Here is a 26390-nt window from a genome sequence, read left to right on the forward strand (position 1 = left end):
CACGTGTTGTCTCCTCACAGGAGTCACTGAGTATTCATGTTGAAAAAGACCAAAAACACAGAGAAAGATGAATTCAAAAACAAATTTTCATTTAATTTTTTTAAAGTCTTCCATGAGTATTTAACAGATATCATCAGGAGAAATGTGTCAACTTTTGCCAATTAGATTTCACAAAGCACAACAATTCTTCTTTTAAACTTGGATACTGTTTCACTTTACTTTCAGTATAGGTATTAATGTGTTGGCGTTTTAATGAAAATTTGACCTTAATATTGAATTTATATTCAATTAAAAGTTGTATATATCCTGGTTGGTTGCAGCTTCTATCTCCAGTAAGGGAACACAGAAGAAGAAACCAGTGAGTGCATAAATAAGTGGAACAACAAACTGGCCTCTCTCTCTCTCTCCCCTCAACCCCACACCCCCCTAAAATCAATCAATAAAGTTATTTTAAAAATTGTATATAGCAAGACTATAAACAATTTCCTTAAAAGTCAACAATTAGGGGATTGGAAAAATATCCAATTATATAGAATTAGGAACCACTTTTTGGTGCTTGTTACTGCTCGATTATGGTGGGATTCTAAAACTCTTGTGTGCAAAGAGTTTGTGCTCTAGATATGGAGGTGACACCAGGAGACACATACCTGTCATCTGAGGTAGAAAAACTGGCACCCCAACAAAGGCAACAACAATGCTTCTAACTGGGTCCAGGTCAGTGATTCTACTTAAGGAACACTTTTTAAAAAATGCTAACTTGTCAAATTGAGTATTACGACAGAAAGGCACCTGGTATACATTATGGACTGAATTGTGTGCCCCCTGTCCAATCCGTACGTTGAAAGCCTAAGCCCCAGTGTGACAGTATTTTGAGAGCGGACCTCTAAGGAGGCAGTTAAGGGTAAATGAGGTCATAACAGCAGGCCTCTACTCCAGTAAGACTGGTGTTCTTGTAAGAAAAGGAAGCACCAGAACTCTTCTGGGCGCACAGAGGAAGGGCGATGTGAGGGTACAGCGAGAGAAGGTGGCCATCTGCAAGCCAGACAGGCCTCACCAGAAATCACCCCTGTGAAAATCGGAATCTTGGTCTCCTGACTTCTGGAACTGTGGGAAAATAAATCTCTGTTGTTTAAGCCACTGAGTCTGTGGTATCCTGCTATTGCAGAGCTAATATTTCAAATTTAGGCAGTAGTTCACCAGAGATGAATCTTACAATTGATTCAATTAGAATTACTTTCTAATTAAATTTGTAATTTTATACACTTGTATACTTATATGTTTATATTATATTTATGTTTACATCTCCAAAAAATTTCCATTTATGTACATGGATTTATATACTGAATATACATAACTTTACTTACATAACTACAGCTGCATCCAGGAAGAATTACCATGATTATTAGAACGCCTTTTCCTTCTTTTCCAACTTTATTATACTAAGACTCTCATCTTCAAAAAGTTCACACTCTCATTGGAGATTTAGGACATAGAGACATATATCCATAATAGAAATTAGAAAAGGAGGTGCCAAAAAAGGGTAAAAGTAATAAAGTATGTTACTTTAGCGGTGAAAATAGCATTTCTGCTGTGGAGGGTGGTGCACTCACTGTGCGTGAGTGTGTGGTTGGAGTTTTAGGAAGGAATAAGGAAACCTTGGAAAAGGGAGCATCTGCACTGAGCGTCATTCTCACTGGCACAGCACTAGCATTTTGGGAGGCGTGATGCTTCCACCCGTGAACTTAGAGCACTCCATTTAGCAGCCTTAGCCCCCCAGGAGCAACCTCCTGGCCTTGTAATATCTGTATTATCACCCTTTGTATTCCGAAAGGCTACTCAGCAGCGGCATCTCTCTCAGAACAGAACCAGAGGTAAACTTTTAAGGATGTGAAGAAAACAGAAGAGGTGCTTAAATAAAATGTATTAAGTGACTGATTAAATGACTAATACAGTTGATTCTAAAATGCTCCATATGTAAAACTGTAACACACAAAGTCATACTTTATTAAGTGCTGCTTACCAGTTACAAGTGTTTATTACATTTACTCAGAGTAAATCCTAATTTTCTATTTGAAAGCTTCTCATTTCACAGATTCATTCATATAGCCCCGACTATATTTGATTTCTGAATACCTTTACCTGAATACCTTTACCTACTGTTTACTCCAGGATACTTCTGATGCAATGAACAAATATCCATCCTCTCCTTTTGACTTTGATACACCTTTCAGGCTGACTTACCTGGTATCTCTCTCTTTAATGATTTAGGTAACAGCAGTACCTACATGCTGTTTGTGATCTGAGTTGAAGATATAAGGAGAAGAGACAGGTGACAAAGAAAGAGTGAATGATGAAAAGAGGAAGACAAGAACCACACTGAAGAGAACTCATGCAACTGAGGTCCAAATGGGGATCTAAAAGATTAGGATTCTGTTTATTAGATTCCACATGAATGAGACCATATGGTACTTGTCTTTCTCTGACTGGCTTATTTCACTTAGCATGATAGTCTCCAGGCCCATGCATAATTGCCACAGGGGTAAAATTTCCTTCTTTTTTATGGCTGAGTAATATTCCATTGTGTAAATGTATAACAAAATGAACTAACATGGAAAATAAAGACAGATTCCTAGATAGAGAAGAGGCTAACAGCTATCAGGGAGCTGGGGCTAGGGATGTGTGGAAGGACTGAGCAAAAGAGAAAAAACTCAGGCATATGAACAACAGTGCGGTGATTGTTGTGGGGAGGTAGGCTGGGGAGAGGTGAGGTGGGGGGAGGTAGAATAGGTTAAAGGAGGGATAAATGGTGATGAACAGAGACTTGACTTGGGGTGGTAAACACATGATACAGTGTACAGATGAGGTGTTGTAGAACCGTGCATCATTTTGTTAACCAGTGTCACCCCAACAAATTCAATAAAAAATTAAAACAAAAAATAATTTTAAAAGATTATGATTCTGTTGCAGATCAGGTTCTCCAGAAAGCAAACACCAAGACAGAGTTAGGCATTGAGGGTACTTATTAATAAGTACCTCTAAGATCAACACCTATGGAAGGGGAAAAGAAAGGAAGCGTGGGATCTAGAATGGCCCTTCCAATTTGTCCCTTCCTGGGATGCAACGACCAGTTTTTACCTCCTCTGCCCTCCAATCAGGTCCCTGCTTCTGGACAGCCCCATGAAGGCAGCAATAGTGCAGAAGGGCTGTCAACGGCAGAGGTGCTATGTGAAGATGCTGACCCCTACTCTCTTACCCCCTATAAACCCCACAGCAGTGGCATCACAGCCTCTACTGAAGCAGGATCTGGGTGGGCATCACAGTGCCTTCTACTGATTTTAATTTCATATTTTAAAGTGGACACTGGGGCAAGAAAGGAGTCACTTACAAGCCTGAGTATAAAACCCAGAATTTATCATTCCCTGTTTTTTTTTACTATTGTAACCAGAAAAATGTAAAATGAAATGTGGATGTCTGCTTTGGGAAGAATGAGCAAGGAAATATTTACTTGGTTTAAGGAATATTCTTTAATGGGATAAACAAAAGTAATGAGTCCAGACATCTACAAAAGTTTACAAAGAGGGTAGTAAATGGTCAAATGCATCACTACATTACAAACAGGGCATTATATATCAAATTTCTATACATTTGTTATGTTTTTGAATGGCTTTGTGTTCCCCACCTATATGTTACCAACATGCACTGTGTTAAATGCCTGATTTTTCTAGGCCTTCAATGAGCCTGAATGGGAAAGGCATTAAACTAACAACTCTGCTAGGCGCCGAAACTAACCAGGTGAGTGTTTGTTCATTTAGTAAATTGATTAATCTGCTTGGTTCTTCATTTTCTAATTTTACTTGAAAGTGGTTAGATACGATAATAAGACAACTTTCTGTTTAAAATGCAGTGTTAGTAGTGAGAATATAAGTTCTTTGCCTATGTGCACAAATACTATGTTTTTATATCATGCTTCCCTTCGTATACCGCGTTTGGGCCACACTGCACTTTCTGTTCTGTGCTTGTCATATTCCTTCCCACCTCAGGATTTCCACACTGCTTTTCTTTGTCTTGAACACCAACCCCCAGACATCACGTGACTGACCCCTTTCCTCTCTCAGGTGATGGAACTAAGGGGACCTCCTCAGAGGTCTACACTAACTACTCCCTCCCTGCCTTAGCCAAATTTCCTTTATATTAACTTAAATTATCTTGGTAACATAATTGTCTCATATCATCTTGTTTATATAGTTATCTGTTATTCACTATTGAATCCCTAGCACATGTCAGTGCCTAGTATTTAAATATTCAACAACTATTCACATGAAAAAAATGAATGCAGGCAATGAATGTTTATGACTTATATGATTTTAAATACACATCAGAAACACAATAATTGCAATATTATTTGTCTGAAGGAAATCAATTTATTCTATATGTCTAAATAAATTTGAATTTTAAAAGGGACTGCTATTGCTACTATCTTAATATCAAATTTTTTTTTAAACAAGCTAAGGTATTCTTTATCTGAATCTTCCTAAAGGACATGATGATGTACAAAATGAGTGTATTTCTGTTTCCACAAACAATGTATTCTTTGAGGTAACAGAACTACAGACTGTGTGGGAGATATTCCATCTTTTGACTGCTAAAGCGTTTTAAGAAAAAAATGCTGAAAATCCTTAAGAATCACTTTCCAATTTTACATTAAAAACAAGCCTACAATAAAGAAAGTCTGTGTAAAAGAGACAAATAAAAACAAGCTATAAATCAAGTCACTAGACTTACAATAATATTTTTGCAAGAAGCTTTTATAATTTTTGGCTAGCTTGTAAGCTGGGAATATAAAATGCCCCAGGAGATTAAGCGAGTTTAGGAATTCAACCTCTGACAGGGTCAAATGGAATGTCCTTTGTGATCCTGGCTAAACATTTACCCGAATGCTCAATATGGACCATTCCATTTATCTAAGTTTATACATTCAGTGGAACATTAAATACTTTATTTTCAACTAAACAAGGCATTAAATTCTTATTTTCACCTGCAGCTATTTCAAGGTATAAGTTCTATACACAATTCTCTTGTCTTGATTAGGGAAAAGTTATTTTCTTGACCTAAAACTCTCTAGTAGTTCCTTCTCTCGACTCCGTAGTTATTCTATAAATATGGTTCTTGGTGGAAAATACCATGTTCACTCTACCCACACAATTAATTTTCATGAGGCTTTGATTCTATCTTCTTTCAAACATTATCTTTTGAGATCAAAAAGGAATTATTAGGTATAGGAAAGCCTATATCTAATGTCTTATAGAGGCCAGAGACAGAGTGATAAGTTCTACTGATGTCAGGATCATTACTGCACTATTTAAAGAACTAATGAAGTAAAAGAAAGACATTTTAATATCTTATGAATAGAGTGGAAATGAGCATAGATAAATCCTAGAATTATTTTTCAAATGCACTGGCATGCCAAATTTTAAATAGTAATCACCAACTGATATCAATGTTATTTTCTCCAAATAACCAGACAGTTGTCCTAGTCAATGGTAAAAAGTATACGGAAAAATTAAAATAGAACCTTTAATGCAGGCAAGATCCTTCAGCAATCATTTTCACACAAAGACTAATTCTAGGTTGCATCACTGTCTAAGTCAGCAGTCCCCAATCTTTCTGGCACTAGGGACCAGTTTTCCGGAAGACCATTTCTCCGTGGAGCAGGGTGGGGGAATGGTTTCAGGATGATTCAAAGGACATTACATTCAAGCTCACCTCCTGCTCTGTGGCCTGGTTGGAGGCCTTGGTCTAACTGATCTGATGTGTTACATAAGATATTATGCTAAATCATGTAACAATTTGGGGCGGGGGATTAAATATTGGCCTTTGTCATATTCCACACTCACATTTTAGTCACCTCACAAAATTAAAAAGGTTTCCAAAATGAAAAGTCAAGATAATTATTTATTTTACCCAAGTAATACTGTACCAAATCTTGGATGGCATTGGTACTAGATTCAAGGAAACAGAAAACAAGGTACAAAGCTAAGTTAAAGGCAACTTTATTACAATACTTTTCCAAACCTCAAAATGCATTTATTATTGCATTTATATCTAATATATAATACATTATATTACAAGACAGAAAGCATTTCTGGTCAGATATTTAGCTGAATGTATTTCCCAAAACAGCACTTCCTAGGAATTGCAGCAATGCACAATAGTTTAAATGTTTCTCTGATGTTGCATAATTATTCATATTGCAATTTCTTTATGTTCATTCCTCGGATTTAAAAACAAAGAAAATCTATCTTTTCTACATCTTACTAGTTAATACCTAGAAGTTACATGTATCCTAATGAAATCTATCAGCTTAGAAATACTTCCTTTGGTAGAAAACAGGTTTTTTTAAATTAACCAAACCAAAAGAAACCAGTGTATTTTTCCCCATTGCAAAGAGGGGCAGAATTCTCCTCTTTCCTTTTTCTAGGAACCAAATCTAGACTTCTTCCTCCTTATATAGCTATCCGATATAGTACATGCTTGAAAAGATACCCAAATCTATAATGAACTCTATTCTAACAAAGACTTCTTGTTTTAATTCACAACCCACTCTAAACATTATATAATAACTTACAAGTAATCTTGGGAAATGTAGTACCATAAAGGAAGTATTTTCCAAATTAGATGAAGGCATATTTGCTCATCTACCTCTGCTTGAAATGCCCCAAACAATTCAACTTACAAAAAGAACTTTTTCCAACAGTACTACCCTGGTAACAATGGAAACAGATGTAAATCTAGTGAACAAATTTAGTCCCTCAATATACTTTCTTGGTTTAACATCTGTGAGCTACCACCTACCATGTTCATCCTCCTTATTGTCATAAAATCAGGAAATGGTTAGGGAGTATATAAAAGGTTCTATTTTTTTTCATAAGGCAAATTTTGTACAGATCTTGCTATAAAGTTGGAAAAAAAGAAAAAATGAACGAAAAGGTATGTGCTGGCTGCTCGAGGGGGCAAAGCTCATAAATCACTGTACGTTAAGAGCACGTGCTGAAACTTCATGGTGCCAGTCACGTAATTTTGTGTATTTAGGGCTAAACACGTGAAGGGGTATCTTTTCCCTGTGGAAATAAAAAAAAAGAAAAGAGAAAAGAAAAAAAGAAAAGTGATAGAAGAGTCATAAGACAGAGCACAAAAAGTCTCCACACTTCGTTCATCATGCAAAAAACATGCCTTATGTAAGTTTAGTTTCACAGAGCTGTTTTACTTAATAGCAAAAGACTTTAGGGTAGAGCATATTTAAAAATACAGAAATTAATCTACAGAGCAATATCAATTTTTATGACCAAAATAAAGTCACTTCAAGATCACATGAATGCATTCAGAGACTATAATGTTAGCAAAGCAACCAAAACATACCCTTCTGCTCACTAATTTCAATATTAAAGAAAATAAACCTTAGACATAAAATCCAGACAATATCTACTCATTATAAAATCTGTAAGTTGTTCATATAAGTTCCACAAAGTCAAATGTTTAGCTTCTAGTTGCAAAGAAAAAATGCCATACCATTACACTTGAAAATGTAAAAAACAAAAACAGAACATTCATGAAAGGAAAGTATTCAATTTACGAAAAAGATAAAAATGGACAACTTACTTAGCCTTCTTTGTATTATCAGTTTCAGATTCCTTCACTGAAATATAAAAAGTGATATCCAATATTAGCTTGCTCTGTAAACTTTAAAATCACTTAAGCCAGTGATTTTCAACTGGTACCCCACAAAATTTTTTAAAACATACAATACCTGACTATTTAGTCAGGGCCACTGACATCTCTTCTTCCCTTAGACTGTCTAATAAAAAATGATAATAGCCAACACAACAGCAGCCATCATTGTGAATGAATCAAAATTACACTTTTTTGGTCAGATCAGCAAAAAACATATTTTTTGGTGTGCCACAGAGTTTTAACAATTAGTTTATGTGTGCCATGAGATGAAAATTGCTGACTCAAGTAATTACATGCACCAATCAATATCTAATGGTCAAGTTGCACAAAGCCACTAAAAAAAATTCCATTATCATCTTGTCATTGGCTGTATACTACAATCAGTATTACTATTACTACTGCTTCTACATTTTTTCAATGTACCTCTCCTGGCCTGGTTACTTGCTTATAATACCCATATTATGCATGGCATAACTTAAAAGCAAACTAAGGAAAATTACTGTTTCCTAATATTTGTCTATCTGTCTAAGTGCTACTTCTTTGTAGCAAGGAACATTCATCTGTTAGTGTCCCCAGGCATTCACTTACAATGCTCAGTCCCAGTGATCTGGGCCAGGATTCGGAAAGAGCGAGACTGAGTAGTACCAGTCCTCGGATGCCAGTCTTCAGTATCCTCGATCAGTCTCTTCTTGCTGGCATCACTGTGAGTAGGTATATGATAAAACTCTGTATTACGCTCCACAATGTGTTTTCTTGGTGGGCTAGAATTAGGAAGGGAAAAAAAGATTTATAATTATATTAAGGATAAATACCCTCTGCCAAATTATTTATAATGTATACATTTAATCTTGTGTTCCATTAATATATTTTGCTTTTGTAAGCATACACAACCTCATTTTTTATAAAGAGCATTTTTCCAAAAAAAGACTTTTTAAATTAGAAAAAAGAGTATGTGTATGTTAATATAAAATAATAGTATATCTATTCAACAGAAAGGTTACCGTTTAGGTGGGATTTTCCTTTTTAAGTGACAGAAGAAGGCAGCAGAAGAGATTTCCAACATAAAGAAAAGGAAAAGAAAAGATTAAGAAAAGAAGAAAACAAGGAGAAATTAAAAAGTCCACAGAAGTTAAAATAAAACAATTTGAAATTAAGTGCTTGTATTTTTCATCTAATGCCTAACAAAAGACAGACAGGAACTACATTCATAATCACTGCCAAACATCGGCATGCTGCTAAAATGTACTGTACTAGCCTTCATGAAATTAAATGACTGTGTCTTCACTTGGCCCAGGAACCAAGAATGGTTTGGTACAGGCTAAACTAGCAACTCCAAACACAATGGTTCTTTTCCTTTTGAAAAGGAACAGAAGTGTTATTTTCTTGTTTCTCATTCATGTGCACTAATAGATAGCCCACATCCTTAATAAAATTGCATACAGAACCAGCATATAGTGAAGAAGAGCTATGGTATTAACAGAAAACAATGAAATATTTATCAAAAGACCAAGATGTAAATTTTGGCTCCATGATTTTCAGATGTGTGCTTTTTGGACCAATCTCCCTAAGTCCCACTTTTTCATCACATATTCTTTCATCAAGAATATCACATAAAAAGTCACACTGCTCTGAAGATTATATGAAATAATATATGTGAAAGGGATTTATAAACCATAGAATTGGATAAGAACATTCATTTTTTCTCTTAATAAAGCATAAATATTGGGGAATTTATAAAGTATACTATTTTAACACTTTAACCTAAAATCTAGTGAATGTAATAAATATTCTTTCCATCTCTCCTCCATCCCCCCAAAATAGGATAAATGCAAACTTTTGGAGGCTAGAGTTTAATTTCTGAACAGAAAAAGGAACCTGAGTGCACTAGCAGACTACTGGCACAAGATCCAAGGAGGAAAAGTGCTCTGAGAGTATCAGATGTGAGTAGCAACACCTGCTAGGTGTAACGCCCTGCTAGAAAATCCCAGTGGTATCAGAATTCCACATGCCCACTGTCATTTTAATAGTTCCACTATTAGATCTGTCACAGAACGCCAGAAGGGTTTCTGTCCAGTAAAGAACACGATAGAATTAACATTAACACTGGCTTGAGAGTCAAACAAAGAAAAGCTCAGGCACCACATCCTCCCCTCAGTGTGTTTTATGCCAGTCATTTAATTTTTCCAAATCTAGATTTTTCCCATCAGAAATGGGGACTGCATCTACCTTAATGGGTTGTTCTGAGGAATGAATGATAGATAGTGTACATAATGTGTTTTTCACAGTAGCTAACAGTACTGGTCTCATAATGTTTTATTTTATTATTACCAGAAAAATTATTTGCCATGCATGTTCCAACAATATGGGTCATCTGCATATATAAGCAACAGAATCAAAAGTATTTATATGAAAATTAGTAATACTTATTATCATAATTTTTGGTAAAATTATAATATTCCAGAAATAAAATATCTAAAACACCTTTTACTAATACTGAACAAAATCTAATCCTTTTTAAGATAGACAAAATTTTTAAAAATAAGAATAGGCACAGATTACTTTGTAACCACCTCTTTGACTGATATAAATTCTTAAGTAGATAACACTTTATCTTATGCAATTACTTGAATAATTTTATTTTAGCTATTAAACTTACAGTTTTATCTTTTTTACAACAAACTTAATTGTTTTAAATTTCTCTATAATTAGTGACTGTAATTTTACTCTTAAATAGTGCCAATTTCAGGTATAAGACTGTTTTTTAATCTATAGAAGGTTTGGTCAATAAAAATACAAAACAATAGTATCAAATTAAGATACCAAGAACAATAAAAAACACAATAATTTTTAGTTATGACACACTTACAAAAAATAATAGCACACGCTAGACTCTGTGACATTCATTACAGCACAGGAATTGTGCTAAAATTATTTCAAATTTCCAAACACCTACTTAGTGTTTTCTGGCTTTGAAACTCTAGACTCTGATGACTACAATTAAAAAAGAGAATAATCTCAATGATTTTATTCTTTTTTTAAAGATTTTATTTATTTATCTTTAGAGAGGAAAGAAGGGAGAGAGGGAGAGAAATATCAATGTATGGTTGCCTCTCGTGCATCCCCTGCTGGGAACTGGCCTGCAACCCAGGCATGTGCCCTGACTGGGAATCGAACCATGGTTGTTTGGTTTGCAGGCCCACGCTCAATCCACTGAGCTATACCAGCCAGGGCTCAATGATTTTATTCTTTAAAATGTATGTGGGATAGAATATAAACTTAACTAGAAAGAACAAATAATTTAAAAGGAAGGCCCAAACTACATCTCTAATGCCAATATACACTGTGTATAATACTTACCTATCTCCCTAAGGTTTAACTTATCAAGTTTTTCCAGTGCAAAGCTGTGGGTACTCTAAACATATGATTCCATCATGAAAATCATGTTTCTTGGGTTCCTTAACATATTTGAAAATTCTTGCAATGAGAAGATACTAACAAAACTTGCTGGTGGTGGTTAAGTTGAAAGCAAAATAAACAGTTACAGAGGTCAATGATGAAAATTATAAGAGGAGCTACTATATTAGGTACTTACACGGGGCCGGGGTTACTGAAAGAGAAATAATACACACACACAAAATGTGATAGAGTAGAGGAGACATTGATGTTCCCAGGATGATGAAAAATAGACAAAGAAGAGGCAAAAAAAGAAGAAAAGATAAAAATGAAATAAAGACATTCAAAACAATGAATTTACATGAAGATGTTATACAAACATCATGCTTCAAAATAATCATGTAAGCACAGACAAACAAAAATGAACAATGTTAGTCAAAATTTTGTTACAATGTTATTATTGGACAACTGTTTCATCTGCATTGTTGTTTCCAAAATCACTAAAAAATACTTTATATATCAATGTTAGTTCAAGTCTCAAGTTACTAATACCAACAGAGAAAAATTCATTATTTAAAAAAATGTCTAGGTTATTAAAATTTATTTTAGTATGAACCCAAATTCCTATTAAGTTCCTAACAAAAGGCACAGACTAAACTAATTATTATATGCTAGATGTAGAAACAAATTATCTTAGAATTATTTTTAAAACCAGAAAATAAGAGAAAAATAACTTATGTAAGTCATAAATAGTAATAGCAAGTGTAATTGCACATAAATTATCCTGAAGCATGTATTATGAAATAATACACTACTTGTAAATTTTCTTATTTTTCAAAATGTAGTGATTTTGATGAAAAATACAGGAAGTACAGAGGGTCATAAATAATGAGCTATTATTTAATTTTCATACACTCCTCTGTCCATCACTATCACTGCCTCATTCACAAGCAAATTCCACCAAGTTTAGAACTGATTTGTAGGAACTCTGCATTATCAGTGACCTAATTAACTGAGACAGGCATGTCTGATAATAAAGGAACTAGGTTAATAACATCTGAAGAGGGAAAACCTCAAAACATAATTTGCTCACATGGCCTATTAAGTATAGAATCATTAAAACATATAATTAAACCCTTGAACAGAGTGGGGGTTAGGTGTTCTGACCTTCTTGCAGTTGAAAATCCATGTATAACTTTTGACTACCCCCAGATTATGTTGTTCCTTGGTATCCTCCAGGGTTCCAGGACCCCCTTGGATATGAGAATCCACAGATGTTCAAGGTCCTTATGCAAAGTGGTGTGGAACAATGCATACAGTAGACCCTTCACATCTGTGGTTCCCAACTGTGGATCAAAAACACTGTTTTCAATCTGCAGTCGGCTGAGTCCACAGATGTAAAACACAAGGATAAGGAGAGTCGACTATATATTTGTAGAAAAAATTCCACATATAAGTGATCTGTGCAGTTCAAACCTGTGTTGTTTAAGGGTCAACTGTATATTCATATTCCATTAAGGACAGAGAGAATAAAGTATAAACTCTAATTCATTATAACACAGTGAGAAAAACTGCCTACCAGGTTTAATACTAAGACTGTGCAGTGTGGCTATATTTCCAAACATCAAAGTTAGTTTGATAAACTCACTGAAGGCTGTTTCACTGAACGGGGGTGGGACACAGTAGTAAGTTGATCTCAATAGTTTACCAATAGTTACTCTTCTCTAGCCAAAATGCAAAGCATGCCCCCTCCTATGCCTTCCTGTTTTAAATAGTAGGAAAATAGTTTTTCAAAATAACCTTCCCTCAACAGAGCAAAATTTTAGATACATGTGTAACATTTAGAGTTCAGGGAAGATGTCTATAGTGGGGTGAGTTACAGCAAATGGAAGGTTGATTGGTTTCAACATAAAGGTGCCAATTTGAATATGCCAAATATTTTCATGCATTTTAGAAAATTTGCCTAACTGGAATAGCCCATTATACACCACAGTGGCCTATGTGCCAATGTGACAGTCAGATGACTTGGCTTTTTACCCTGGCTATACATTGCCCACTTCCCCTCTGCCCTGGGCAAGTTGCAATCTACAGAAAAAAAGCCTCTTTTTCCTCAACAGTGAAATGAATTGCAGTTTTTCTTTCAGACTTGTTGCCAGGTGATATGTTTAACATATTGATTTGAAGGCACTCTGAAAACTACACAAATACAAGGTTGTTTTCAGGATAGATCCCTCCACTGCCCAATATAAAAAAAAGTACTATCAAAACCCACTTTAACTTATACACATTGTGTACTCATAGCCTCAATTCACTTAATCTATCCTCAAGTCTATAATCTTTAAAAACAAATATGAAATCAAAGTAACAGAAATAAGCCCAGTTCACAAACAGGTGATATAGAGGAAGGCCCAACAAAATTTGACTTCAAAAAAAGTAGGCTCCAAGCTTAGCTCTATCACTTACAAGCTGCCTGATTTGAGAAAATTAAGAAACTTCTCAGTATTCAGTTTAAATGAGAATTGAATCACATAATATACATTTAGAAACATCTAGCACAATGCATAGTAATACCTAATAAATTAATAAATGTGAATCTTAAATATAAATACATATTTAATATAAATGCTGTTTATATTTTATTTTCCCAAGTCCCATTTCCCCCTTCACAAGTCAAACTGTTTCACTGGAATCTAGTAACTAGTCAAAATCTTTCTATATAAGAATTTAACTTTAAAGAGACAAGCGATAAATCAGAGTTTGGAATTTTTCTCTAGTACCTTGATGTACAATATTCTTTTTGTATGTAACATGAAACTATTCAGTCAGTGAGACCACAGCCACACTAGAATATAGTTGCTCTTATAATCCAATAACTAACTAGTGTGTCTAGGGTAGATATTTCCTATTTCTAGTTCTCACTGTTGAGTAATGATAAATCTCAGCTCAGAATAGTCATAACGTAATTAAAACAAAATTATTTAAAATTCTTATTTACTGTGATTTTAATCTATGTTTAAAGTTAGTATTCCCCAGACAGTTTACTGTCAACACCAACAAATACAACGGCAAGGTTTTTAAGTTATACGACAGTTATTTCCAATGTCTATGCCAACTGCCTGTGACATACAGTAAGTTGATAATTATCTCTCCTAATTTCAAAGATATAAAGACCTTATATCAACCAGTGATACACGACTGCACATATAAAGGGCTAAACCTTCCAGCAACATTGTTTGAAAAATCAAAAATGTTATTAGAGACTTTACTTGTCAAACACTTGTTTTGTTATATGAATTTGGAAATTAATTCAGTTTTACATATGCCAATCATTAGCGGTATATTTGAATTTTTTGTTCCACCTTGACTTTGTCTTCTAGCAGTCTAGACTGGTACACATTGCAACATTCTCCAAAGCATTACCTCTTTTAAACCATGACACAGCAAATTCCACATACATTTTATAACAGAAGTCAAACACTAATATTTATTACCATGAAGCAATTCACCACCACAGAGCAACGCAAACCAAACTTACTGAAAATAGTAAATGTGGTTATTCTAAATTATAGCTATTTTGCAAAATTTAACTTAATTTTGCAAAAATTGGGCATTCATGCTGTTTACTCATATATAAATCACCATATTTTCTCTCCAGTAATGTGGATACTAACTTTTTCACTTGTGTTTTCTGCAAAGAAAAAAGCATTTTAAAATATTACTACCATATCATTATACTTTTTATCTTCCAAGGCCAAGTTCTTCAAAATACCACATAGGAACTGTTAGAAAAAAACTGCAGTGCAACAAAATTTAAATTAATAGAGAAAGACTTACCTCCTGAAAGCAGTGGCACATTATAATGCAAGGGCATATGGAAAGGGGAAAGGCAAATCATTTCAAGTACTTGCTGCAAAACAGCCTCTCTTCCAGTTTGGAATATAGAGTGCCATTTTGCTCTACGTAGAGTAAGGAGAGTGGTACAAAAGTAGCAAGCCAAGATCAATAATTTTTATATGTTAAAGAAAGATTAAAAATTTCTTAAAGCGCCTTGTTCATTATTGTTTATATGGAACAGGAACGCTTACATCATAGTATTAAGAAATACTCTGAAACTATCAACATAATCATTGATCTCATACTATTTGATAGAATGAGTAGCTATTTCTCAGTAATGATACATAATTCATAAGCACTTATGTCTTATGTTTGCTAGCACTATAAATTTGGATGGGATGTCTAACAAACTGGCAAATTAACTAGTTACTTCAAATCACTTAAAAATTAAGATCTCTTGCTTTGAGGAAAAAAAATAACTTACGCATTTTACTTTATATCCTTCTGAAATCTTACATTTTTGGCTACTGGCATATATTATCTTTTAAGTAAAAAGTAATTAATAGTAATAACTCTCAACTTTGAAAAATGTTTTGTTCCAAATCTTCTGAAATGTCATAAAAATATTGGAAATTTAATAATCACATAATTAGTAAAATGTCTGACAGTGATTTAAAAAAAAAGTTGGCACCTGATACTGGAAATGCATTGACCAATAACACAAAACACCTAATCTTTAAAATGACACATCACTGACAAGTGTGTGATTTATTTTTTTATTTCTCTAATCTAATGTAGCAAGAGAAAGGGCACTGTAAATTTGTTTTAGAATTTCATAGGCACCACACTTTATTTTCGGAGTAATCAAATTTTCACTGCCCTAACATGTGGACCTTTGAAATCAAGCTATTTTTAAATACAGCCAGTTTGCAAATGCAAAGCAGTAACCTGCTTGTTAATGATGCAAAATACATAACATCTTTCGTCCTGAATCTTACACAGTGCTAGACACCAGTTATATGCTCAATGATCACATGGTGATTAAGAAGCCACCATGAAGGTCCTATAACTACCACTGACTACAGTTTCATTTTGAAACTAATATGCCTCAAGTTATTCAGAGTGTAATCATCAAAGCTCATAGAACACAAAACTCAAACTCGGTATTTTCACATACTTTAAATGTAGTACTTTTTTGTAACCGCAATTTGCTTTTATCTCTACAGTTTTCCATTAAGAAGACTTTCACATAAATTTTCAGGAAGTATTAGTAAGGAGAAAAGATTTTAGTGCAAACACTTCCTTCAATGGACTTTTTTTCTACTGAACCTGGAATTTAATAAACATAGTAAACTTCTGCTCTTAGTTTTCTGTGAGGCTAGCGTTTGACAGGCAGAATCTGTCTCTTCATAATATCTTCTTTGATTTCTCTAAAATCTATTGTCTTAAACTAGAAATACAAAAAAATACAACCAAACACACTTCAACACTGTATAATATTTTTCTCCCTCACATGAAAAAGAAATATTATTCTTTGAAGGACACTAATTTTCTTCAATATATACACGAAAACTTTAAAGAGCCACCCACAACCACAGAACCATATGTGGGGACCAGTAGCTGTCCCTCCAGACTTCCTCCTGCTCTTTCTCTCAGCAGCAGCCTGGAACCTTGCCACATCTTTATCAACGCCACAAAGTTGCCATGGCAACAGTGCTATCCCCACCCCCCCACCCCCACCCCCACCCCCAAGCACAGTGCCTTCATTACATGAATTACCATTTGGAAGGGATTATCTCAGAAAGAGCCTGGCCACACAATTCTTTTAATTATATTTTCTTGGGAACTGGCATTGGTAAAAACCATCACATATGCAGATTATTTCCCTTTGTTTTTCTTTTTAAAGTATTTTTTTGAACAATAAACTGGTCAAAATGACTATAAAAATGACTTTGGCTTAAAATATGAACACTGAGTGCAAAAAAGAATAAAATGACCATCTATAAATAAAGACTGTGGCAAACAAACTTCAAAAGGGAAAAATTATAAGGAATAGATTTTCAGAAACTTCTAACATTACATATTTAGTGTCCACTGCTTTACATCGTTCATTTTGGAAAAATCTTCACCATAAAAATAATCTCTAATTTGCTTCTGATGTTTACAAGCATCTTTGACATTTAAATTCAAGCAAAACCTTACCTCAAAAGAAGGTTGCTATTAACCTAACCTAATGCATCTTACATAGACATGAGTCACAAGTAAATTTTATCTTCTGTCTTTGTAAGACTAATTCCTAGGGGAAAAAAAGCTTCTCACACACTCCTCATTTCCTCTCTCCTTAGAGAGCAATACATAAAACTGACCAACTGACACAAGTGTACCCACTCTGTTTACATTTTTGGTGGCTAATAAAGGGATGGAAAAATTAAGGAAGAAAGATATAAGATTTTCCTTGCATTACAAATGCCAGCTGCTCAATGTTGTGCCAGGACTTGGAGAAAAAGAGTTAAAACATATGTTACGCGATTCATAACATGTCAAAATGCATAATTAAGTTTTGATTAACCTCTAATTGCTTTGCAGAAAGTGCTGTATGTATACAAAATAAAGCTACATGCTAATGAAGCAAATAAAATCTCATCTCCCTTCCTTCAAGAAACAGCTGATTTGGGGGGAATTTAGATTGTTTCCTGAAAATTGCCTGAAAGAAGAATTTTGATAAGAGCAGAAAGCACCCTTGGCCACCTACCCATTTTGCTGTTTACTGTCACCCTGGGATCCTCTTCTCTGTCCCTCTGCTAGCTCCTGAGCAGTCTCGGAACACACGCTGGTGACTGTGGGCTGCCGTGGGACATTAACTGCAGGTTTACCAGCGCTCAGTGCAGGTGAACGCTGGTCAGCACTAAGATTGGCATTAGCATGCAGTCCAGATGCAGCGAATGGGGGAGGAGTGACAGCAGCCACAGGTGGAGGGGAAGCATGTGATGAAGTGGTTGCATGGGCTGGGGTGAAGGCAGACGATGGTGATGGGATGGATGTGACTTTTGGTGAAGACACAGAACCAAAGGGCCGTGGTGCCTTATTGTAGGCCATGTTGTTTGTGGAAGTGACTTTGTACACAGCAGGAGATGTAATGGGCACAGGTTTAACTACTTCTTTAGGTTCTCCCTATGTAGAATAAAAATAAACATATACAAAAACACACCAAATACATGCAAAATAGATTCATTGAAAAGAACACAGCTCATTTTTTAAAAGACAAACACAATAATGTTAGCAGCTCAAACTTTACATGTTTCCAAATAAAAACAATTGAGTTGATATTGCATACCATGCATGCTAACTCTTCCCAACATGCATAACACAGATGCACACACTGAAGACATATTTTAATAAAAATGAAAGCAGTTTCAAAATATTTAGAAAACAGAGCAGGAAAGCTATCAAAAAGCCTAAAGACCAGATATGTGTCAATTTAGACGTATTCCAAAGGAAAAATGTTTAAATACCTCACAATAAATAATTCATTGATAACCAAAATGCTTATTTTAAAATTCCAGAGTCTCAATTATAATTCCACCTTTCAAACATGTTTAATTACTCTTCCAGAGTATAATCATTTGATTCATGCAGAAGCAGAAGTAAATTTCTAACTCTTCATTAAAAAAAAAGGAGTAAGATTGTTTGCATGTAATTCAGAAATGTACACATTCTAAGTAATTGTTTTGAATCAAGAAACTGCTTTTTTAAAAGAAACTGCTTTTTAAAAAGTCAACAAAAAAAACAATGAACAAAACAAAAATCAATCCTTTCCTCTCTCTGGAATGTTTTCAGATATCATTCAGAGAGTAAAAAGGAAGAAAAAAATTTTCCCTTTTCCAAAATAAATATTTAATAGTTATATAGGGGGGGAAATGATCTAAGATGTTTCTTCACTGCATCAGCCAAAGAAAAAAGTAACTAGTAAGAAAGATCAAATCTTCCTAAAATTAACAGAATTTGTACTTACAAATCCCTATTCCAAAGCAAGTATAAATTTTTTAAAGAAATTGTAGAAGAAATCCCTACTCACTCTACCATTCTGGAATAAAAACAAATTCTTTAAAAAGCATACAATGGAGATGTTTAATTTTAAGAAAACAAAGATAATCTAAATTAATCTTGTGAAAATAATACAGCTAACAGAGGGGAAAATACCTTAGTATCTCAGCAAGTCAATATAATAAGTAATTTGATAGAAAGGCACAAGTAAAATTTAAAGAAAACCCTAAATGGCATAAAGCAGATGTGTATGAATAATCACCTGGGACAATTTGAGGGTATATGTGAGAGAAAAGGGGCATTTGCCAATAACATAATCCAAGAATACTTGGAAAATATAATTTGAAACGTATTAATATTATAAATAAAATGTGATTAAAGACTTGTGACATTCATTTTTAGTAACCATTTACTTATTTTTTATAATATTTTATGTTATTTTTTAAAGATTTTATTCATTTATTTTTATAGGGCAAGGGAAGGAGAGAGGGAGAGAAATATCAATGTATGGGTTGCCTCTCATAGGTCCCCTGTGGGAAACTGGCCTGCAACCCAGGCATGTGCCCTGACTGGGAATCAAACTGCGATCCTCTGCTTTGAAGGCCCGCACTCCATCCACTGAGCTACACCAGCCACGACTAGAATATTTTAATAAAAACAGGGAAATTAAAAGTATATGTAAAAAAGTTGGATATAAGTTACTGATAATATATGGCACTGGAATGATGTTTTAAAATACAGGCATATTTAGAGAGGTGGTAATTTTGTATGTGTTGATTTCCACTTTCCCCTGTCTTCTTTAAAGGAAGGAACTATGCGGAAAATTATATTGAAACTGTAAATTGTCAGTATGGCCTGAGAAAGCAATGGAAATTACAGTAGTTCAGAAGGAACTATTATATGGTACCCTAGTGATACTAGATTAGAAACACACCTTTTGAACAGGAACTGGTTCAGGCTTGGATGTAGCAGATGCTCTAGGGGGAAAAAAAAGAGAAAATAGAAAAAAACAAAAATTTTATAGAGTTGTAAACTTATTAATGGAATTTATAGTACTATACATGTTAGTATACAAAACCATCAGAATTAACAGTTCCATAATTCATGATTTTGACTACTCGCATTCTATTAATTAGTTTACAGAACTGAAATGCTACAAGATCCAGTAATACCCTTACACACATTAGTTCTCTACACACTCAAATGAGGAAAGACAAACAACAACCATGTTTACTAATGCACTCATGTTGATCTTTACATTAAAGCTATTCCCTATCCAGAAGGTCAAAGGATAATAAATATGACTATTTGATCCTTAAGTGATTCCTGAAACATCTCATCTGAATCATCCCAACAGTATCTGCCTTTTCCTGTAACAACCATGAATCTACCATAGGATATTGGCCTTTTTATGAAGAGATTGAATAAATTCTGGTTGAACTAGTCACCAAATGAGTATTCATTTTGTATTTATATTCTTAACTGCTTCTACAAGTTTATTTGTTATGGTAAAACTAAACTGTAACTTCTTCCATTAGGCTATAATTTCAGAGAAGGTGATAACCATGTCACATTTGTGTCTCTGTGTCAGCACTGTGCCTGGCATGACAGGTTACCAGTAAATGGTATGAAAAGAAGAGAGCAAGGAAAGGAGGACAATAACCCATGTACAGACTTGACTATTTCCAAATTCAAACTAATTATTTTTAACGTATGCTTTTTGTATTATTAGTGTTCCTTTGGTTAACATGGACTAATAGTTGCAGTAATTGATTTAAAGCAACTACCTCATACAATAGTAGCAACTATCATCATCCTGACTTTTCAGATGAGGAATTTCAGAGTTAGAGTAAATTACTTACTAGAACGAAGCTAAGGCCAACAGTTCTTACATATTACAATATACTGGCTGTAGCCAAGAACGGTGACTAAGTGATTAGGAAAGTTGCTAATAATCCAAAGGCTATTTACCCAGTACCAAGGTCCATGTTATGTTTAACAATGCCAGAAGCAGTTTGGCTCCTCTTATATCACAGAAACCTGAGGATAAGTCATCAAGTGCAAAGTTCAAGAAATATACCATTGTAAGTAAATAAGCAATCATTTTAAACTATAAACTATGAGATTATTTTACTTATAGAGAAAGAAGATGCTAGCAAAGGATATTTGGTCTCTATGAACATAGCCTAGTAACAACCTCCAAACATTTTTTAGCAACAAATAAATTTTCCAATAATTAATTTGGTTCACTTGAGCAAACACTGACTGAAAATTGACTAAGCTAATGAGAGGCCAGAATAGATGCTAATCCTTGATTACTGCTATATAGAATTATACCCTGTGAGTTGCGTAACTTTCCATGTGTACTCTCAAACAGACCTTTCATTTGTACTCTCAAATTTCTCTTTTAACCTATAAGGTTATTATAATAAGCAAAGGAAACAAGATGAAGAACAGAACAATAGAATCTTCCTTCCATGGAAATTTCACAATAAGATGCAAATCACAAAGGATCTGTGTAGTAAAACCACCCAAGGCATTATTGACAGTTTGCCACAATAAAGAGGAGAGTATCCTTTTTTTCAATCTGGACACTTAAAGAAGCATGAAACTCTTCTAGCAATGGAATAACAATTTATGAAAAAGAATATGATGTTTAATAGTCCCTAGGTTTACAAACAGAATAAAATAAATAGATCCTAAGTATATGAAAACCAAAACCTTAGGGTTTTTTAGATACTTGTTTTTATTTAAAGAGTATTAACAACAACAGCAAAAGCCACAGACTGGTTAGTTTACATCAATTTTGGAGTCCAACCACTTATTTTATTGAAAAATGTATATAATAATAATGAGTCCTAACATATTTTATGGACCGAAAGTTCTACAAAAACATTGTCTGAAATTTTATATTCAAAAAAATTTGTATGTCTAAAAATTGAATCTGCTCTTCTTGCCTTTTGATAAGGTCTCATGAGTGCAGTGACATGAACTAAGACAATAAAAGAAGGTCAACATGCCCCCAACATCCCAGGATTGAGTCCATTACACATTTAAAAAACACACATTTCATAGAAAAAACATAGAGTGATTTATTATTAAATGTCAAAATAGTTGACATTAGCTGCAATAAGTTATTTGTTTGTTTAAATATTTAAATAAGCACCAAATTACTCATAAGAATACTGAAACTTAAAAGGTTCTTTAGAATTACTTTATCACAGGCCAATCAGGTACTCATCTGATCTCAGCTTGAATATTTACAGGAGCTCACAATTTAAGCCACTTAATTTTTGAATACTTCCATTTAAGTCACCTTCATTTTTGTGTATTTTGTTTTTTGGAGTAAACAGAGTAAGTCAACCTGACCATATTAAAAATACTGGAAAATATTTTAAATACACATAATATGTACATAAAAATCTAAAGCATGCATTAATTACATTGTAAAAGACCAATATGCTACAAAAGACTTTTAAATGTAATTACATATTCTTATGACACAAACTATTATGGTTCAGAAAATTTTGAATATATGACAAATAAAATCTGCAAAATTAATAGCAATAACGCATTTTTTAAAAAAATCAAACTTTACTAATTATCACAGAATAACAAAATAAAAAGATAATCACTTTTATTTTCAAATATGTAAAGATTAGTTTTAATGTTAATACATAATGCTTGTGAGAATATGCTGTATGTTGCTGGATGAACTATGTAACATTCTGGTTTTTATGGAAAATAATTTGGCATTTATTTATAAAAAGCCTTGAAGAAAGCTCATGCCTTTTGATATAATCATTAACTTCTGGGAATCTATCATGAGAAAATGTGAAATATGGAAAAGACTTTCTCTATGAAGATATTTATTCCTATAGTATAACTTACAATAATGAAAAATTGAAAACACAACTGATTAGATATACAATGAGGAAATGGTAAACTATAATAAAGCCACACGATGACTGATTATGCAATTATTAAAATCATTCTTAGAAAGAATTCTGAATTATGATAACATGCTTTATAATGTTAAGTGAACAAGGGTGATACAGCATGTATAGGATGATTAGTGCATGGAAAGAGTGTATGAAAGCACAAACAACATTTTAATAGAGGCTCCCATAAATAATATGTTTTTTCTCTTTTGTGTGTGTTTTCCATATGTTATACAATATACAGGTGCTAATTTATGTAAGACTTTTTTTCTAAGCATGCTTCATAGAAAATCACATCCCAAAACATGGAATAAACAAAAAGGTTCTGTTATCAAAGATACCTGGAAAACTTAAAGTTACAAAGACATAGCCACAAGACTTCTCAGAACCTTTAAATGCCAACAGAAGAAAATACTTGACTTCCGGTCAAGACAGAGGTATAGGTGAATATCCCTCACATATGCACACAACTATAGCAAAAAATACAGCTACACTATATAACAAGTATCACTGAGAACTCTCAGAAAATTTAACTGTGTGGAAGTCCAACAAACAAGGATTTAAAGAAGCCACATTCATCCAGATGGGTAAGAAAGGCAGAGAGACTGAGAGGTGTAGAGATGCAGAGATGGAAATAGGCAGTCCCACATGTACTACATGTTGTGGATAAAAAACAGGAGAGGCACCTCCAGAGCGAGGGATCCCATACAACTTAACAGGTGCACTAAGGCAAGGAGTCAAAGCAGCTCTACCTAATACACAGAGACAAACAAAGGGAGGCTACCAAAATGAGGAGACAAAGAAATACAGCCCAAATGAAAGAACACAACAAAACTCCAGAAAAAGAACTGAACAAAATGGAGATAAGCAATCTATCAGAGGCACAGCTCAAAACACTGGTTATCAGGATGCTCCAGGAATTCACTGGGTACTTCAATGGCATAAAAACCAGGGAGAAATGAAGGTCGCATTAAGTGAAATAAAGAAAAATCTACTGGGAATCAACAGTGGAGGGGATGAAGTCAAGAATCCAATCAACAATTTGGAACACAAGGAAGGAAAAAGTGTTCAATCAGAACAGCAAGAAGAAAAAAATAATTCAAAACAAACGAGGATAGACTTAGGAACTTCTGGGACATCTTTAAATGTACCAACATCTGAATCATAGGGGTGGCAGCAGAAGAAGAAGAGCTAGAAATCGAAAACTTATGTGACAAAATAATGAAAGAAAAATTCCCTAATTTGGCAAAGGAAATAGACATATGAGTCCAAAAAGCACACAATCTCAAACAAGATGAACCCAAAGAGGACCACACCAAGATACATCATAATTAAAATGCCAAAGGTTAAAGATGAGAGAATCTTAAGAGTTGTTAAGGAATATGTATAAAATATACATAGGGAGTATAGGAGGTGGGGGTGGGTGGGGCAGGGGGACCACTGAGGGGAAAATGGAGACAATTGTACTTTATCAACAGTTAAAAAAAAGAAAAGAATTGTTTTGTAAAACACTATTTACACTTTAAAAAACAACCGAGCGTTACCTACAAAGGAGTTCCCATAAGACTGTCAGGAGATTTTGCAAAAGAAACTTTGCAGCCTAGAAGGGACTGGCAAGAAGTATTCAAAGTGATGAAAAGCAAAGACCTACAACCTAGATTACAACGTAGATTATTCTATCAAGCAAAGAAAGCTATCATTTAGAATTGAAGAGCAGATAAAGTGTGTCTTAGACAAGGTAAAACTGAAGTAGTTCATCATCCCCAAGCCATTATTATACGAAATGCTAAAAGGAATTACACAAGAAAAAGAAGATCAAAATGATGAACATTAATATGGCAATAAATTTACAACTACCAATAACTGAACCCAAATAACAAACTAAGCAAAAAAGCAGAACAGGAAAAGAATCGTAGATATGAAGATCATTTGGAGGGTTATCAGTCAGGAGGGGAAAGGGGAAGACTGGTGGGAAAGGTGCAAGGATTAAGACACACAAATTGGTAAGTACAGAATAGACAGGGAGATGTTAAGAACAGGATAGGTAATGGAGTAGTCAAAGAAATTATATGCATGACCCATGGATATGGGTCATGGACATGAATTAAGGGTGGGGGGACTTGCTGGAGGGAATTGGGGATACTGGGTACAGGGGAGCAAAGAAGCAAAATTGAGACAACTATAATAGCATAATCAGTAAAATATTTTTTAAGGAAAAGGAATACTGTAGAATGTTGTCCATACCCATTTGAAATATGGAATACTTACTTATTTAGAATACTTATTTAGGGAATTCTTTTCAAGACTGGAGTTAAGAAGGGGGAAACCCCTCTAGGAGATGCTATTTAAAAGAAAGTAAATCTTTATAAGTCTGAAACTTTTACTTAGGTCTCCTGTAAGTGGCTAAAATTAAGGAGAAGAAATATTAAAATACACAAAAGCCTTGAAGTCTTTAATTATACAGAATCTCTTTCTTATCCAACTAGTGCTTTCTTGAGCTCCATTTAATAAGATACCTAAGGACTATGTACATAATTTAATCAATGTTTAAGTAGGGAAAATCCCATCTCCTTCATCTAACTGAAATACATATTTCCGATAGTCCACGAGTACAAAATCCTAATATATGAATAAAAAGGAACTGTTTCTCAAAATTAAAATTTTTATAGTTGTCTTTTTAAAAGAAAAATACTATATTAAACACTTGTTCCTTTACTTTAGAAATATCATAGATTACGTGTAAGTGAATAATCTTTGTCAGCTGAGAGTTGTTGGTGCCAATTCAACACCAACAGGAATCTACAATTTGGGGTGATGTAAAAAGGAAATTTTATTCAGTGCAAAACAGCTCAATTGATATACAGCACAGTTGTGGCTGAGGCAGCTCTGTGGCCAGGCGTCCCTGGGACTAGACCCATCTCCAGCTAGACAGCTCAGCTCTGCTCCTCAATGGTCTGCTCTGCTCCTCAATGGTCTGCTCTGCTCTGCTCCTGGCAGGTCTGCTTTGTCCCACACTAGTCTGTTCCATTTTGCTCTGGTCTGCTCTGTTCTGTGTCAGGCTACTCTGTCCTGCACTGGTCTGCTCCATTCTCCACTCTGTTCTGACATGACACCTTAGGTGTTTCAACTCCAGCAGGGAAACACAGTCTTCAATGAAAAGGGAAATGCACTCTCAGAGCCAGAGGAGCACTGAGTTATATAGGAGCACTGACTTACATAGACAGAAGTCCTCACCTCTGATCTTTGACCAGTCTCTCCTCATGCAAATGAGGACGCTGAATCATTGCAGTTCGTTTGGTACAAAACACTATCCTGATTGGTCAGAAAAGAGCCCTTCTCACAAATACGCTGCTGGGGATATAGCTGTGCAGCCCTGATTGGTTTCAGTCCTATCGGTTGAAATAGGATTCTGGGAACTCTTTTATCAGGGCTGGCTCAGATGGCAGAAAT

General features: G+C 34.4%; 1 protein-coding gene across 9 annotated transcripts in view; it reads right to left on the reverse strand.

The window, feature by feature from the left end:
- Window positions 1-26390, reverse strand: part of PDLIM5 (PDZ and LIM domain 5) — a 208726-nt gene that overhangs the window by 65515 nt on the left and 116821 nt on the right. For 2 of the 9 annotated variants that reach the window (XM_037046092.1, XM_037046086.1), the window contains exons 4-8: window positions 19934-19976; window positions 17708-17799; window positions 8730-8747; window positions 8317-8489; window positions 7657-7693 (exon numbers count right to left, since the gene is read on the reverse strand). In XM_037046092.1, the coding sequence (XP_036901987.1) occupies window positions 7657-7693; window positions 8317-8489; window positions 8730-8747; window positions 17708-17799; window positions 19934-19976 (363 nt within the window). Of the gene's footprint in view, window positions 1-6034; window positions 7119-7656; window positions 7694-8316; window positions 8490-8729; window positions 8748-11320; window positions 11336-14792; window positions 14810-17707; window positions 18127-19933; window positions 19977-26390 lie in introns of those variants that run through there. The other 7 variants (XM_037046084.1, XM_037046083.1, XM_037046091.1 and 4 more) reach the window with 6 other exon arrangements.

Source organism: Sturnira hondurensis, unplaced genomic scaffold (assembly GCF_014824575.4).
Source record: "Sturnira hondurensis isolate 20B ecotype Veracruz unplaced genomic scaffold, ASM1482457v3 Scaffold0004998, whole genome shotgun sequence".
NCBI classification, from domain to species: Eukaryota; Metazoa; Chordata; class Mammalia; order Chiroptera; family Phyllostomidae; genus Sturnira; species Sturnira hondurensis.